Genomic DNA, 16919 nt, shown 5'->3' on the forward strand with positions numbered 1-16919 from the left:
GGCATTGGAGCGATTGCGGTGTGTTCATAGTCCTGTGAGATGAGGCGGGCTGATTCTGGTGCAGGTGACAGGAGAAGTGGCAGTGGCAGTGGCAGCAGGTCAAGGGGCCTATGGTTGATCGTGGGGAGGAGGTGAAGCAGCTGTTGTCCTGGTGTCCGGGGTCCAGGGCCAACAGCTCTTCTGCAGTACAGCGGCAGATGGTGGAAGGGCCAGGAGTCCTGGCGCTGGATGTGGTCTAGGCTTGGATGGACACAGACAAGCTTCCCTTTTGTACGCCTTGGCTTACCAGTTGCACGGCCATGCAGCAGCCTCCATATGTATTTCTGTAAGGTGCGAGGGGCTGTCTGGGAGGACGGGCAGCAGAAAAGTATCAGGAGAAGGAAAATGGCAGGATAGAGCGGGCGAAAAAAGCGGTCCAGTGAAGAAAAAAAACCAAAGACCAGTGAAAAATTATGTGTTCCAATGCAAAATAAAGTTTCAAAGGAATAACTGATAACCACTAACAAACAAACTAACAAATAAATTATGTTTACCAGGCAAAGCTATATGGGTGCTGTCACAGTAATCTGGCAAGGTGAGTAGTCCCTTCGACAACCGGATCGAACAGAAGGCTTTCAGCTTAGGAGCAGAGTCCCAGTCTGGTGGAGCTAGGCAGGGGGAGGGGTGCAACAACCAAAGTTCAAGGGCTACTCCCATAAATTGGGGTTTGCTTGTGATTTCACCCTGACAAGAATTGTGGTTGCTGCTTGAGTAGGGTTTTATCCCCCTCAACCAGTACCCTAATTCCTTACATAGGTGATCAGCGGTGAAGCGTAGGACCTGTATCTGTGCAGTGATTTTGTGTTACACTGAAAATCCCAAATAAATAATATTAGGCTATTTCAAGTTCCTTTTTAATTCTCCTTTTTTCTCTCAAATTGGTCACTTTTTGAAATTGTGGTTATTGCTCACCATCATAAACTTGGGACTCTTTTGTTGTTGCACCTGTGATACCTTGCCAGAGTGGAAATGGGCCCCAGCTGCCTATCATATTATATTATGAGGGAGCTAAAGGAGTTCTTCAGGGAGCAGAGGCTGGAAGTGAAGCGGGGGTCCACTAAGCAGCACCATCTGCATGTGTTGTATGAGTTTGATGTAGCATGCTGGTATGGGCACCCCCAGAGGACCAAGATGGTTATGGCCCTGAGCAGGATGAAGAGGAGAAGGAGGGGAATGACTTAGCAGTGGCTCTAGAGACAAGAAGAGGCACCACAGAGATGGAGTACTGGATTCAATGCAGGAAGCAGAGTTCTATGTGATTATACAGACCATTATTGCATTTCCTTCGCATCCTTGATACGGTAAAAGCATGTAAAGCCCAGCCTAAGAACTCGAAACAGCTGAAAATATGCCTACAAAACGTCAACTCGCATGATCCGACTGCTCTCTGCGAGAACATCCTGCCCCCCCCACCAAACATGTCAATTAGGCATGGCTATCTCTGACCCTGTGCAACCTAACCCCCCTAAAAACAATGCATCCTGGAGTCTGTTCCAAACCCTGGATGAGTGCCCTATACGCAAAAATCTGTCGACTCTGAAATCTTCCAATCATTACAATGACCCTCTGCCATCGAACCTATTCCCGGAAGTTAGATCCTCCTTACTAACATTGTGGACAAAGATCGTCAATGCATCACTTCGGCAAGGCGATATTTCAGACTGCCTAAAATTAAGGTACGTTACCCTGATTCTAAAATAACCAACTGCTGATCCCACGGACCTGCATAACTTTAGCCCCATCTCCAACATCCCCACCCTGGCAAAAACTCCTGGAGAAATGTGTGATGGCTCAACTCTGTAACCACATCGACCATTTCCAACTCCTGGACCAATGCCAATCTGATTTCCGCCCGGGCCATAGAACAGAGTCGGCACTAATGCACATTGTTGATGATGCGTTAAGAATGCTGGATCACAATGAGTCGTGCCTACTGATCCATCGTGACCTCTCGTCAGCATTTGATACTGTCAAACACAAAACCTAATTGACCTCCTGAAACACAGGATCAATCACTCAATCAATCAGAGTACTTGTAAAGCACTCTATTTACCCGTGAGGGTCTCAAGGCGCTGAGGGGAGGGGGTGCAGCTACTGCTCGAAGAGCCAGGTCTTGAGGAGTCTTCTGAAGGCAAGTGGGTCTTGGGTCTGCCGTAGGTGGGTAGGGAGGGTGTCACAGGTCTTGGCAGTTAGGTAGGAGAAGGATCTGCTGCTGGAGGTTGTTCATTGCATGTGGGCCAGGACAGCGGCGAGGGCGAGGCTGGCGGAGCAGAGCTGGCCGGTGGGGGTGTAGAAGCAGAGTCTGCTGTTCAGGTAGGCTGGTCTGGCATTGTGACAGGCACGGCCTGGTTGTGGCTGGAATCTTTTCTTACTAACCGTAGCTTCTCGGTGGAGCAAGGAAGAGCACGCTCTGACACCTTTGACCTCGGTCAAGGAGTGCCTCAGGGATCAAGCCTCAGTCCAACCCTTTTCAATTTGTATGTCACCCCGTGGCTACCACTGCGGAGCGCTACGGGGTGGAAGTAGTGACATACGCAGACGACACTCAGCTGGTGGTCGCTCTGACCCAACCGGCTGAACAAGCCGCCGCGAACTTCTCATCATGCCTCCAAGAGCTCGCTGGATGGATGGTGAAGAACTGCCTCCGTCTGAACGGAGACAAGACTGAGGTGCTAATTGTAGGAAAACCCCCCTCAGTCTGGTCGTCTGCCTGGTGGCCTCAGACCCTGGGGCCTCTCCCTACCCCCAGTGATCAGGTCAAGAACCTTGGAGTATGGGTGGACTCAAAACTTAACTACGACTACCACACCAGACGGGTAGCTGGTACGTGCTTTTCTATTCTACGGAAACTCCGTAAGACCCTGGACCTGCTCCCAGAATCCTCAAGGAAGACCCTGGTCCATGCTCTTGTCACTTCGAGACTGGACTATGGCAATGCCTTGTATCTAGGCGCCAACGACACTAGTCGGCGTCGACTGCAGACAATCCAGAATGCTGCCGCCCGCCTGGTCCTCCGGCTGCCCAGACGAGCCGCCTCAAAAAAATCTCTACAAATACTCCATTGGCTTCCGATCAATGAAAGGATCGACTTCAAGGTCCTATGTATTGGTCACAGGATCGTACATGGCAAGGGCCCTGCCTTCCTTCGGAACCTCCTCTGCCCCTACACGCCAACCAGACAACCCCGCTCATTAGGAGCAGGCCTCCTCGCTGTCCCCAGACACAAGAGAGCCAGAATGGGGGGGAGATCCTTTCGTTCTTTGGCGGCACATAAATGGAACTCTCTTCCCCTGAGCCTAAGATTGGAAACATCGGAGCTCATCTTCCGCAGGAAACTTAAAACATTCCTCTTTCCTAAAGAATAGCCCCGCCTTTGTCTTACTGACTGAGCAACTAGTTCTTCTGACAGCGCGGGGACACACTGACAGTGTAACCAGGCGCTATACAAACTCAGAAATAATAATAATAATAATTGTGGAGTGCTTTGTGTGCGTGGGTGAGGTGCTTGAAGGTGATCCTCTTGTCGACGGGGAGCCAGTGTAGGGCTCTCAGGTGGGGGATGATGTGGCTGCGGCGGGGACATTGACGATCAGTCGGGCGGTGGCGTTTTGGATGCGTTGTAGTCATCGTAGGTGTTTGGCTGGGATTCCTGCGTAGAGTGCATTGCCGTAGCCCAGTCTGCTGTTGACGAGGGCCTGTGTCACCGTTCTTCTTGTTTCGATCGGGATCCACTTGTAGATCCTGCGGAGCATGCAGAGGGTGTTGTAGCAGGAGGAGGAGACGGCATTGACCTGTTTAGACATGGAGAGGGAGGAGTTGAGGATGAATCCTAGGTTGCGTGCACGGTTGGTGGGTGTTGGTGCTGTTCCCAGTGTGGTCGGCCACCAGGAGTCGTCCCTGGCTGAGGGGATGGGTCCGAGGATGAGTACCTCCGTCTTGTCCGAGTTTAGCTTCAGACAGCTGTTCCTCACCCAGTCGGCAACGGCCTTCATTCCCTGGTGAAGGTTGGTTTTGGCGGTGTGCGGGTCATTGGTGAGGGAGACGATGAGCTGGGTGTCATCGGCGTAGGAGATGATGTTGAGGTCGTGTCGGCGGGCCACTTGTGAGAGCGGGGCCATGTAGACGTTGAACAGCCTCGGGCTGAAGGATGAGCCCTGGGGTGTTCATGGAGCCTCTAACAGAAATTCTGAAATAATCCAGCATTCACTATCACAATTATGCGGATGACACCCAACTATATTTGAAGATCGCCTCCCTTGAGAGCATTCAGTCCCTCAATTCAGTCCTGCTGGAAACACAAAGCTGGCTGACACGGAACCACCTGAAGCTAAATGCTCTAAAAACAGAATTGCTCCTAATCTCAGCACAGCCTGATTGACCCGTGCGGTGCAAACCAATAACCAGGAGGAGGTGCCTTTGCCCAGCGCGCTGAATGATGCACTGTCTCCTCCTCCACCGCGTCTGCACGCCACTCTTATGGTGGGGCTGATGTCATCATGCCGAATGCGCATTGGGCCTTGCTCAATTAAAAGGGCGTGTGACTGCCTGCAGCATCATGAGTCACTACTGAGATAACAGCACTATGCGCACTTGACCGGAGTTTGTGGGCGGCCATAATTGAATTATTCCTAGGCTAGCCTCCCTGACTGCCGCCAACAGCCAGTGAGTTTTTCCCTCCACTGCAGTCGTCACCAATTGATGATTCATGGGGGCACAGTTGGCACTGGGCGGGCGTCACACCGCGCGCAGTGATTGAGTTAATTTTATTTGATTTGAGTGACTTATTGTGAGTAGGGCGGAGGGCGGAGGCAGTGCAGAGTGAGGTGGCCTCACTGGCCTGAGTTGAGCGCTCAGCCTCTCACAGGATCATCGCGGGTGCAGGCAATAAATCAACATTTTTAATTATGGTGATGAATCAATCATCATCATGATTACCATTTTTGATTTGGTGCGCATTGTGAGGGGTCCAGGTCGCGATTAAAGTAGGAGAACTGAACTAAGCAAATGCAGGCTGGCTGCTTTGTTCATTCTCCTACTTTAATCACAGTCTACTGTGATTGCTGACTCAGCCTCTGGGGGACTGAATTGGGCGGGCGCGGCAAACGAAAGTAAATTACAGGCCCAATGAATTATTTTGCACATACTATCAGATTAGCGCCTAATCTGATGGTATGTGCAAAAGGAAAAAACTGAGCAAACGTTATTTATGGCATGTGGAATAGTTGTCAATTATTCCAAAAAAGAAATGAGTTATAGAGGCGCACGGTAACACACGCCCTTTCTACAAGCACAGCATGAATGTAAGGGTCTCCCGTGTTTCTGAACAGACATCGAGCAAGTAGAGGGCTCCCTTCTATAAATGGCTGACATTCTCACTGGAGGAGAGCCTAGAAAATCACACAGCAAAAGCAAAATAGCAGCGGTTGTTTTGCCCCAGGCAGAAAACCCAGTGTTCTGTCAATCAGTGCAAAAGAAACAAGCTATTGTCTTTTGCAATATTTGTAGCCCTATTGCACAGCAGCGTGGCTTCTGTGCATCGGATTCATGGCTGAAAAGTGAGAAGAAAAAAAGCTATATTGATGTAGCCTGCTTGTGAGAGAGCAGGGAGGGAGACGTCTCAGAGGGAGGGAAGGAGTGCAGCATGGAGGCATAATGACTTCCACCCCTGATCACGCATTCTCACCATTAAAATTAAAATGTGATTTGCGGCCAGCATTCACTCCACTAACGGTGCAGCGCAGAACTGGGATGAATCATATCCACAGACAGGACCAGTCCAGGGCTGACTGTGGTCTGTGGAGAGATGTTCCCAGGAATCATTTTCACAGTCAGGAACAGACCGGGCTGTGGATAAATGTTCCCAGAGCATTAATAATCATTTCCACAGGCAGGAACAGGCCAGGATGAGGTCTGGTGGTAAAGTTGTGGCTGTGGTACACTCTAGTTGTGTTAGATGTTGGTGTGGCAGTGGTGTCTTCAGCAGCAACAGGTGTGTGCATGCCACAGATGTGTGTTTTGCTGTGATGTGGTCTCTGCTGCATCCCTCTGCTGTATGGTGTCCAACACTGTCCGTGCTGCGCGTCATGACTTATGTGCTTTGTATCACTATGCGCCTGCCCTGTACTGTGTGTTGTGTGACTGTTTTCTATGCTATGTGTCATTGTGCTTTTGATCTGTGTTTCACTGTATCTGTGTTGTATGCTGCAGTGTCACTGTGTGCGTGTTTTATGTCATTGTGTCTGTATTATGTGACACTGTGTCTTTACTGTGTGCCACTTGGGTTCCATGCTGTATGTACATCTGATTGACAGCATGTGTTTGACTTTTATACCGCTGCGCCATTGTGTATGTTGTTTATACTGGGAAACAACAGTTACAACGCAACTGTTACAACGGACTACTTTTACAACGCAACCACTACAACGCAGGATCCTTTACAACGCATGCCTTTACAACGCATGACATTACATAGCAGATGCTATTACAACGCATGCCATTACAATGTAAGTATAGGTAAGTTTATCTTTTTTAATACATTTATTTAATTTGGGTTTTGGGGTACAGGGGTATTTTTAGGGTTCAGGGCTAGGTTTGGGTTATGGGGTACAGGGGTATTTTTAGGGTTCAGGGCTAGGTTTGGGTTATGGGGTACAGGGGTATTTTTAGGGTTCAGGGCTAGGTTTGGGTTATGTTATGTTATGTTATGTTAAATGTATTTTTGAGCGCACAGCTGCCCCAGCGAAGGGGCGTCCTGGCGCTATATCGGAAAAAGAACATAACAAACAAGCAGAATAGGAAGCTAATAGGGCAGTGGGAAAAGATAAGTTTTCATAGCTTTCCTAAAAGCGAAAAGGTTTTCTAGGGAACGAATGTGGACAGGAAGTGCATTCCACAGTTTGGCGGCCAACACCATAAACGATCGACCGCCCAATCTGCATTTACAGAATCGGGGAACAAGTGCCAGACTTTGGCTAGCAGAGCGCAGACTACGCGAAGGAGTATAAAGAGTCAGGAGATGCTGAAGGATAGCGGGAGTGTCAGATTTCAGAATTTTAAAAGCAAAGCATAATGCTTTAAATTCGATGCGTCTGATGACTGGCAACCAGTGTAGTTTAGCAATTGTGCTGCGAGCTGAGCAGAACCGTGGGAGGCCTACCAGGGCCCTGGCTGCCGCATTCTGGACCCGTTGAAATCGCAGGACTTCCGCCTGGTTAGCGCCCAGAAGCAATGCGCTGGCGTAGTCGAGTCTAGATAATACACTCGCTTGAACCACCATCTGGCGAGTGGGGGCATCGAAAAATTTGAGGATGGGCCTCAAACCACGTAAGATGCCAAAGCACATAGATGCCACCTTCTTAGTGTGGCATGAGAAGGTAAATTTGGAGTCCAGCCACACGCCAAGGTTCTTTAGTTCCGACACCGGTTTTGGGGGGGGTCCTAACTCCTTGGGCCACCAGTTTGCACCCCACAGATCTGGCTGTTTTCCCAGTACCATCACCTCGGTTTTGAGGGCGTTGAGCTGTAAGCAGTTGGCCGTTAGCCAGCTGGCAACTGCCCTCAAACCATCCGCAAAGTTGGATGCCAGTTGGTCGGAATCTCCGTTGAGGGCCACCGCCAACTGGGTATCGTCGGCGTAGGATACCATTGTGAGACCCCATCTCTTCGCAACCTCCGCTAATGGTTGAACATAAAGGTTGAAGAGAGTGGGGCTCAACGCCGACCCCTGCGGGACTCCTTGAGTGATGGCACGGGATTTAGATCTAAATGGTGGTACAACCACCTGAAAGGAGCGTTCCGATAGGAACGACTGAAACCAGTCTAACGCACTGCCTGAAATACCAGCCTCCCTAAGCCTCTGGAGAAGGATGGGATGGGATACAGTGTCAAAGGCGGCACTGAGGTCCAAAAGGACCAGTGCCGCCGTTTGACCGGCATCTAGTACAGAGCGGAGGTGTTCAACCATATATAGGAGTGCCGTCTCTGTACTGTGTCCAGGTCTAAAGCCATTCTGTGTGGGATCCAATAATTGAGCTGAAGTCAGATGTTTCGTTAAAAGATTATTCACATGGGCCTCTGTGATCTTTGCCACCCATGGAAGGAGAGAGATTGGTTGATAGCTCTCCGGCTTCAATGGATCCAGTCCCGTTTTTTTTATAATAGGCATAACACAGGCGGCTTTCCAGGCAGGCAGAACTGAGCTGATAGTTAGGGATTGCTCCACAAGATGACGAATGGGAGGAAGGCAGAGGGGCGCTGAGTCCACAAACTGGGCTGGTCTTAGAGGGTCGTCTGACGAGCCAGATTTGACCTTGGCCACTAAGAGATTAAACTCTGATTCTGATGGTATGAGAAGAGTGGCCAAGCCTAGAGAAGTACGAGGTGTTATAGTTGTACTATCCAGGTCAGCTTTGGGAAAAGAGCGATAAATAGCGCTAACCTTTTCCACAAAGAAACTGGCCAGACCCTCACAGTGAGCAAGGGAGCAGATCTCGTTATTAGGGAGTCTGTTCACTGTGAGCTCCTTCAGAACTTTAAAAACCAACTTGGAAGGGTTAGAGCTTGCCTGAAATTCCCGTGCATAATAATCAGCTCGGGCACGGCACACAGCTCTATGGTAAGCCTTAACCTTAGCCAGGTAGAAGACTTTTAGGTCTTTCTCATATCTCTTCCTCCAAGCTCTTTCGGCTTGGCGACAGGTAGCTTTTAATCGCCTGAGGTCCTCCGAGTACCAAGGGTTAGACTGGGAGGAACGGTTCCTGCTCCAGGTAGCTGGTATTAGTAGGTCGAGCACTCGAGCAATCCAAGCGCAAAAGGTGTAATACCCAGATTTCAACGTCATCCGAATAAACCAAGGGTGTATTGGTCAGAGCACAATGGAAATCCTCCAATTTGAGCTTTTTCCAGGGGCGCCTGAAAGATGTTTTATCAGGCTTCCCGGTAGGGCGAGCTGCCGTAGTGATAAAAAGCTCAATGAGGTGATGATCACTCCATATGGGGTACAGGGGTATTTTTAGGGTTCAGGGCTAGGTTTGGGTTATGGGGTACAGGGGTATTTTAGGGTTCAGGGCTAGGTCTGGGTTATGGGGTACAGGGGTATTTTTAGGGTTCAGGGCTAGGTTTGAGTTTTGGGGTACAGGGGTATTTTTAGGGTTCAAGGCTAGGTTTGGGTTTTGGGGTACAGGGGTATTTTTAGGGTTCAGGGCTAGGTTTGGGTAATGGGTACAGGGGTATTTTTAGGGTTCAGGGCTAGGTTTGGGTTATGGGGTACAGGGGTATTTTTAGGGTTCAGGGCTAGGTTTGGGTTATGGGGTACAGGGGTATTTTTAGGGTTCAGGGCTAAGTTTGGGTTATGGGGTACAGGGGTATTTTTAGGGTTCAGGGCTAGGTTTGGGTAATGGGTACAGGGGTATTTTTAGGGTTCAGGGCTAGGTTTGGGTTATGGGGTACAGGGGTATTTTTAGGGTTCAGGGCTAGGTTTGGGTTATGGGGTACAGGGGTATTTTTAGGGTTCAGGGCTAGGTTTGGGTTATGGGGTACAAGGGTATTTTTAGGGTTCAGGGCTAGGTTTGGGTTATGGGGTACAGGGGTATTTTTAGGGTTCAGGGCTAGGTTTGGGTTATGGGGTACAGGGGTATTTTTAGGGTTCAGGGCTAGGTTTGGGTTATGGGGTATAGGAGTATTTTTAGGGTTCAGGGCTAGGTTTGTGTTTTGGGGTACAGGGGTAGCTTTACGGATTAGGGATAGGTTTTGGGTACAGGGGTATTTTAAGGGTATAGTTAATTAAATATTTATTAATTAAAACATTTTTTAAAAAGATATGCTTACCTATACTTACGTTGTAATGGCATGCGTGTAATAGCATCTGCTATGTAATGACATCAGTTGTAAAAGCATTCGTTGTAAAGGATCCTGCGTTGTAAAAATCGCGTTGTAATGGTATGCGATGTAAAAGTATGCGTTTTAACGTCATACATCTGTTTATACTTAATAATAGTAAGTAATTGATCTGATCAAGTTATAATCATTTACATCACCAAATAAAAACATACTCAAAATCTAAATCTGAAAGAAAATTTTGCAGCATCATTAATTTCAAAATTACTACACAAAATTAAAACTACATTTTACTACATCATTAATATAAAATTCATCTATACAAAAAAGACAATTGCAGTAGTTCCCAAACTACTTAATAGCCATGAGGAGAGTAGTTCTCTTGGGTAGCTAACATTTTACTTACTTACATATTAATATATTTCTTGGGCTATAACCGTATCTCTGTTTGTTCTGGCTGTGACATATATGTGTGTCTGTCACAGTGTGTACACTGTCTGTCTCTGTGTGATTGCATCCGTCTGGATCTTTGTGTCTAGCTCCATTGTGTGCTAAAATGGCACCACCATGACTGTGTCTGCCTCTGTGCCAGTGTCTAAATGCTTGTCTTACAGAGTTTCCATGTGTAATTAAGTGTCTGATTCCCTCTTGTTTGCATTTCTGCACGTGGTTATTTTTGTGTATCTGTCTGGTGCCGCCATCTCTGATTGTTTAAGCACATTTGAGTGGGATGATAGTATAGATAAAGAATATTTGATTGATAATATTTGCTGATACTCATGTTCTATACAGCTATGGACACATTCTTCAGCACAGCCATGGGAACATTTTGTGGTACAATAATGCACATTTACTACGGTAGGATAACAGCATGTTTTGCAGTGCATTAATGCCTATTCTGTAGGGCAATAATAGCCATTCTCTGTAGTGAAATGATGAAATAGGGCCCGATTCACAGAATGAACTTAAGACTCAATCCTAAACTTACTACTGTTTTGGTATTCACAGATTGCACTTACTACTTTTGGTATTCACAGAATGAACTTACTACTTACTACTTTTGGCATTCACAGAATGCACTTACTACTTTTTGTATACACACAATGAACTTACTCATTTCGGTATTCACAGAAGTTAGGACTCCTAACTTTAGGACTCCTAAATGCCTTCTGTGAATACCGAAAGATGGGGATTGTCATGTTGTTAGAATCCACTGCAGAGGTTACCATTGGTAAATTTTCTGCCTTGTCTGTCACTCCCCTGGGGCGTTGTACCAGCGGGGCTGTTGTTTCATGCGTCCTCTTTTGGGAGGATCTGATTGTTCTCTCCCTAAAAAATGAGTGTTTGGGTTTCTTGTGGAAGTACAAGATCCTTCGCCCACGTCAGAGTTGTCAGAGGACTCAGCTGACGTATCCGGGAAACCAACTAAATTGTTGTTGAATTCTGGGGGTAACTATTGTTTGATCTGTTTGTGTAAAAGTATTTATTAAGGTAGGGGTAGGCTCGCTCTTGTGTGAAGGATTTAATGTCCTTCTTGACTTTATTTTTTTTTATTTTGTTCTGTTCAATGGAATTCTTCTACCATTTTTTGAACTTTTTCAATGAGTTTCTTTGCCTCAGGTACAGTGTTACTATCTTGAATTTGTTTCTCAATGTCCATAATTATATCAGATAACTTTTTAAGTTCTTAGGTTGCAATGTCCATGCCTAACACTAGCCAGTGCCTAGAGCATGTGGTTCCTATATAACTGAAATTGTTAATATACTTGGGGTTATCTGTAAACACTCCCGGGATATGCCTAACCTGTAAACCGATAGGGATAGTTTTGGATTTGTATACTCAGTGAGCATACGTTTTATAAGCTGGAGGCGGACAAATTTATTTTTTTGTTTCTCAAGTTACTTCAGACACAAAAAAAGAAATGTGTCCGCCTCGAGCTTATGATACGTATGCTCACTGAGCATCTTAAGCTTGAGGCGAACAAATCCCTTTTTTTTCTCAAGAAACAAAAAAATAAATTTGTCCCCCTGGAGCTTATGATACGTATGCTCACTGAGTATCATAAATCCAATACTATCTCTGTCGGTTTACAGGTTAGGAATATCCTAGGAGTGTTTACAGATAACCCCAAGTTTGTCCATGGTGCCATGACAAAGGCAATCTCTGGAGTGACGGAGTCGAGGAGGTCCAGATTTCTGTGGCATGCTTGTGGAGGGAGCGCACATTGAGGAGAATGCAGCTAAGAAGGTCGAGTGCGCTTTTTGTCAGTTGGGTGGTGGGAGGAGCTGGAGTGCAGTGGTGAGACAGGGTGCAGCTGCAGTGTTGGCAGCAGAAGGGTGCCTGGGTGTCCTTTCGCGATGTGAGGTAGCAGACGGGGTCTGGAGTTGAGGGTGAGGAGGGTGCTGGAAGGTCTGAGGACCTGGGTTTGTGGCACTGGGCGCAGTCCAGGCGTCGATGGACTTGCCTTTGGTGCACCTGCCGTGCACCAGCAGTGCACCTGTTGCGCAGCCACCAATAAGTTGTGTGCGGGGGGGGCTGGACAGCTGGAAGGTGGGAAACGCAAGGAGTGACAAAGTAGCAGTGGAAGAGGATGGCAGGCCATAGGAGATCACAGGGGCAAACTCGGCAAAGGGCACAAAGAAGAAAACAAGAAAAAAAGTAGTAAGATGTGCAAGAAGTATGAAAGGGACAGAAAGAAACAGTCCAGCAGCAGAGCAGTGATTCTCTACCACTAGACTACCAGATATGAGGGGGAAAATCAGTAAAGGCAGACGAAAGCAGAGAGAAAGGAAGATAAAATGAGATAGAGGGTAGTCCAGCAGCAGAGCAGTGATGCTCTACCACTAGCCCACTAGGGCAGGTGGGTGACTGACTACACTTAACCAGACTTGCTGCTGAAAATTTTGTTTATAATGCTTAGAGAACTCCGTTCCTTGGTCATGTAGAATGTGCGACTGGAATAAAGTAGGGTGGTTTGGATTCCACTTTAATTCAAATTTTCCAAACCGGATGTGTATCCACTGTCTTAAGCTTCAGAGCCTGTTTGAGTTGGTTCACTTTCAACTGTTCTTTTGAGGCCACCCTCCAGACACAGTCTTTATTAACCCTGGGCGGAGTTCGCGGAGTGGGGCTTCGCGGAGCTACGCGAAGTGGGCGAGAAACTACGCCCACCTCCGCACTCCGCGTAGCCCCACTCCGCAAAACCACTGGCCGCCAGCCCCGCCACCCGCCACCCTCCCGCCCTCCCTAAATACTTTAAAATAAAGGAATGCTAAAAAGCACTTACCTTGCCGCCGCTGGCCGCCGCGTTCCCCGGGGCTCATTATCTTCCGTCTTCCGTCTTTATCAGTAATGCGCATGCGCGCGCGGCCGCGCATGCGCATTTTCTCGTGAAAATGCGCATGCGCGGCCGCCCGCGCATGCGCATTACTGATAAAGACGGAAGACGGAAGATAACAAGCCCCGGGGAACGCGGCGGCCAGCGGCGGCAAGGTAAGTGCTTTTTAAATATAGCATTCCTTTATTTTAAAGTATTTGGAGAGGGCGGGAGGGAGGCGGGTGGCGGCCAGCTACGCTCCGTCTGAGGAGCGTGCGTAGTGCCGCCTGGCTCCGCCAGCTCCGCAAAATGCGGAGTGGGCGGCACTACGCACACTCCGTGCACGGAGCGTAGCTGGCCGCCCACCCCTAGTCTTTATGAAAAGTGATGCTTCGTGCAATAGGTAACACCGTCATTTGCTGCTAGCAGAAGCACCCACAACATGGACACAATGAGGTGTGAGTTTCCTGCGCCTTGCTGTCATCTGCATTCCTAAAACAGTAAACTGAGACAGACAAAAGGGCAGGTCTGGTCTAGTAACGTCCTCTCCTGCAGTATCCCCCTTCATTCCTACCACCTGCTATCTATTAAATGGCAGTGCTCAGGAAGAACTAATTAATTAGCCGCTGGATAACAAAATATTCACAACTTTTCTAAAGGGAACCCAGTCTCATCCTTCTCTGGCACTTCTGACCAGACTGCCGTGGCAGCCTGGCACCAATGCACAAAGCCAGGGTTTAGCGGAAATCTGCCTGACAAGGTATAGTTATATACTTCATTGGGAGGTAGAGCAAGCGACAGTGTCACCTGCAGGACTATTTGTGTATATGTTATTATACGGCCCTATATCCAATAGCAAAACCTATGCAATGTAATGAGTGAAATATGGATCACACAGAAGAAATATCTATTGTTCCAATTTATCAAGAGCTCAACTCTTGCTAACCCTGCATATGTCATGTTTATGTTTTGGCTTGACAGCGCACCTGTTGCCAGATGATTATGTGATCATCATTAGAGAGGGGATTTGGCTCCCCTCACATATTGAGAGCCAGGTGTACATGTGATGATTGGGCAGAAGTTGTGTGCTTCCACAAAAAAGTGCTTGCCCTCCACACAGCTGTGATCATGTAGTTTATGTATCCAGCTTTCGGAGCTTGAACTTCTAGGGGCATACACATGACATTTGAATGCTGTTAAAATTTCTTAGATAGCTAGATCGTTTTTTCTTTATCTTTGGCAGCAGCATACATGGAAGGGGGTAGTCATTAACCTATGTGGATTTTTAGGTCTGGCTTTACAGTGCAACTGTCACCATTTAACCGACACCAATATTATTTTATAGTTCTTTGCTTCCACACAAATGCATATCTATTCCCATACAATTTGGTTGTTGTGCTTCACATTACCGTACATCATTCCTTTAAATCCTTTGACCTTGCGTGGAACCAATCTTTAACATCTGATGGTTTAAAGTTAGGCAGAAAAAATCTTTTTCTGCCACATGACATCAAGATTTGTTCAGCTACTGCATCTGTATGGAGTGTGTGGATGGGAATAAGTTAGAATGAATGATAGTGTATGAGTGTAATTCTATTAATATTGTTGTGTTTTTATAGCCCAGGGGTTATTTACTATAAAATTGTTTTTGTACTTGTTGGAATATGTATTTTGCACAAAACAATATATAGAAAAGATAAAAATATTTTATAAGAAATGAAAATGAAAAACAAAGAATGATGAATTTATAAGAAATGCAAATGAAAAACAAAGAACGATGAAATAAAATATCAAAGAAATGTAATTAATTAGTTCTGAGATTATTGTTGTGTGTGAACAAAGTGAAATATGCAAATCATGTTGGTAATTAAAAGTATATAGGTCTTGAGGGAATTTCTTCAGTACTCTTTACTTTTTCTCCCCTCTCTTCCCTGACTTCGAAGTAACGTTAGAGGGGTCCCCTCCTTTATGTGTCATCATTCCTTTAAAGCCAGACCCTGTGGCAATGTCAGTGCTTGATAAATACTTATGTATATCGAATGTTTGAAATTTGAAATTCAATTTCCATTCGAATACATTGTTACTGCAGCTCACATAGTTATGTTTTTTATACCAAGAACAGAAGCTATAATATGCAACGGCATTGTTGTAATTGTTCAATCTTGGTCCTAGATGGTGCATGCAGTAAAATCCACTGAGAGACGTTTAAACTTCATGCTCTCTTCTCTTCTGTGGCTTTCTTGCAGATCGGGGCTTCGCTCATGTCGAGCAATGTGGGGAGCGGCCTGTTCGTTGGCATGGCAAGCACTGCAGCGGCTGGAGGCCTGGCGGTCGGAGGCTTCGAGTGGAATGTAAGATTCTATGCCAGGCTTCATTTATTGTGGCTACTGTGCCTGCCGCCTGTCTGATTATTCAGTAATGGGACACAACTGATTTACAAACCAGGGCGTGTGTTTGTTAGTACAGTGTGCGTGTCTTGTGACTTACTGGGACATGATGTACAGGTCAGTGCTCAAAGTGTACAATTACAACAATATAAAAGTTGCTGTTATCTTTGCGATAAGACACGTTATCCCGCAGTCAATAACGCTCCAGATTGGCATAATTGCTCCAGTGGCCAGGGTCAAACTGGGACAGAAAGTTAGCTAAGGAAACAACATAAAAGTGCCCGTGTTTGCAAATGGAGGCAGTGTTGAACTTGTGAAGAGATACACTGTGTAAGTGTTTTGCAAGGTATGGATGCTTGTGTAAGTGTTTTGCAAGGTATGGATGCTTGTGTAAGTGTTTTGCAAGGTATGGATGATGGTGTAAGTGTTTTTCAAGGTATGGATGATTGTGTAAGTGTTTTGCAAGGTATGGATGCTTGTGTAAGTGTTTTGCAAGGTATGGATGCTTGTGTAAGTGTTTTTCAGGGCATGGATGCTTGTGTAAGTGTTTTGCAAGGTATGGATGCTTGTGTAAGTGTTTTTCAAGGTATGGATGATTGCATGGATTTGAGTTGCTGCAAGCAATGTTTGTTTTAATATCGGGGAAATTAACTAAAGAAACTGGCCCAGCAGAACATATAACAGGACAACAAACAGACAAAAGATGGTCCAAACACTGACCTGTCTGACAATGGAAGCACGCACATCTTCTCATCCTACTCTGTGCACTAAAAGAAGTACTATCATGATGAGGAATATCAGGATTTCATGAGCAACACCCACCATATTGTATTTCCAGGGAGCAGCTGGGAGAACTGATAGAAAGGAAGAAGGGAAGGCACGCCGGGTCCAAACGGGATTCCGCCCGTCCTCTTCAAACAAGATATGGACTATTGGGCAGTGGCACTTGAACCCCTTTTTCGGGAGATCAGGCACACTAACATCTTACCAGACACTTGGAAGGGTTCCATCATTGCCCCCATATATAAAGCAGGGGATAGAGGCCTTCATCAAAATTACTGGCTAGTTGCCCTAATCGATAATGATGCTAAGTATTTTGCAGGTCTAATACTGGAAGAACTAAAGGCATGGGCCATGAGGAAGTCTCTTATACCTGTTAATCAAACAGGCTTCGTTAAAGCAGTGGGGACAACAACAAACATACTGACTATGGGTATGCTTATAGATAAGGCAGAGATGAAAAAAATGCCCCTGCACCTCTGCTATATTGACTATAAGGCGGCATTCGACAACATTAACCGCAATCTACCATGGACAAAACTCATTGATTGGGGTATCCCAA

The 16919-nt window shown here is 46.6% G+C and overlaps 1 protein-coding gene across 2 annotated transcripts in view; it reads left to right on the forward strand.

Annotated features, from left to right (window-relative positions):
* LOC147747160 (sodium/glucose cotransporter 4-like) overlaps positions 1 to 16919 on the forward strand; it is a 752240-nt gene that overhangs the window by 170109 nt on the left and 565212 nt on the right. For both annotated transcript variants that reach the window (XR_015307504.1, XM_086952402.1), the window contains exon 3: positions 15437 to 15541. Coding sequence is in view for 1 of the 2 variants with exons in the window: in XM_086952402.1 (XP_086808528.1) it covers positions 15437 to 15541 (105 nt within the window). In the remaining variant the exon portion in view is untranslated. The remainder of the gene's footprint in view (positions 1 to 15436; positions 15542 to 16919) is intronic.

The sequence above is a fragment of the Lissotriton vulgaris genome, chromosome 1_1 (genome assembly GCF_964263255.1).
Source record: "Lissotriton vulgaris chromosome 1_1, aLisVul1.2, whole genome shotgun sequence".
Classification (NCBI taxonomy): domain Eukaryota; kingdom Metazoa; phylum Chordata; class Amphibia; order Caudata; family Salamandridae; genus Lissotriton; species Lissotriton vulgaris.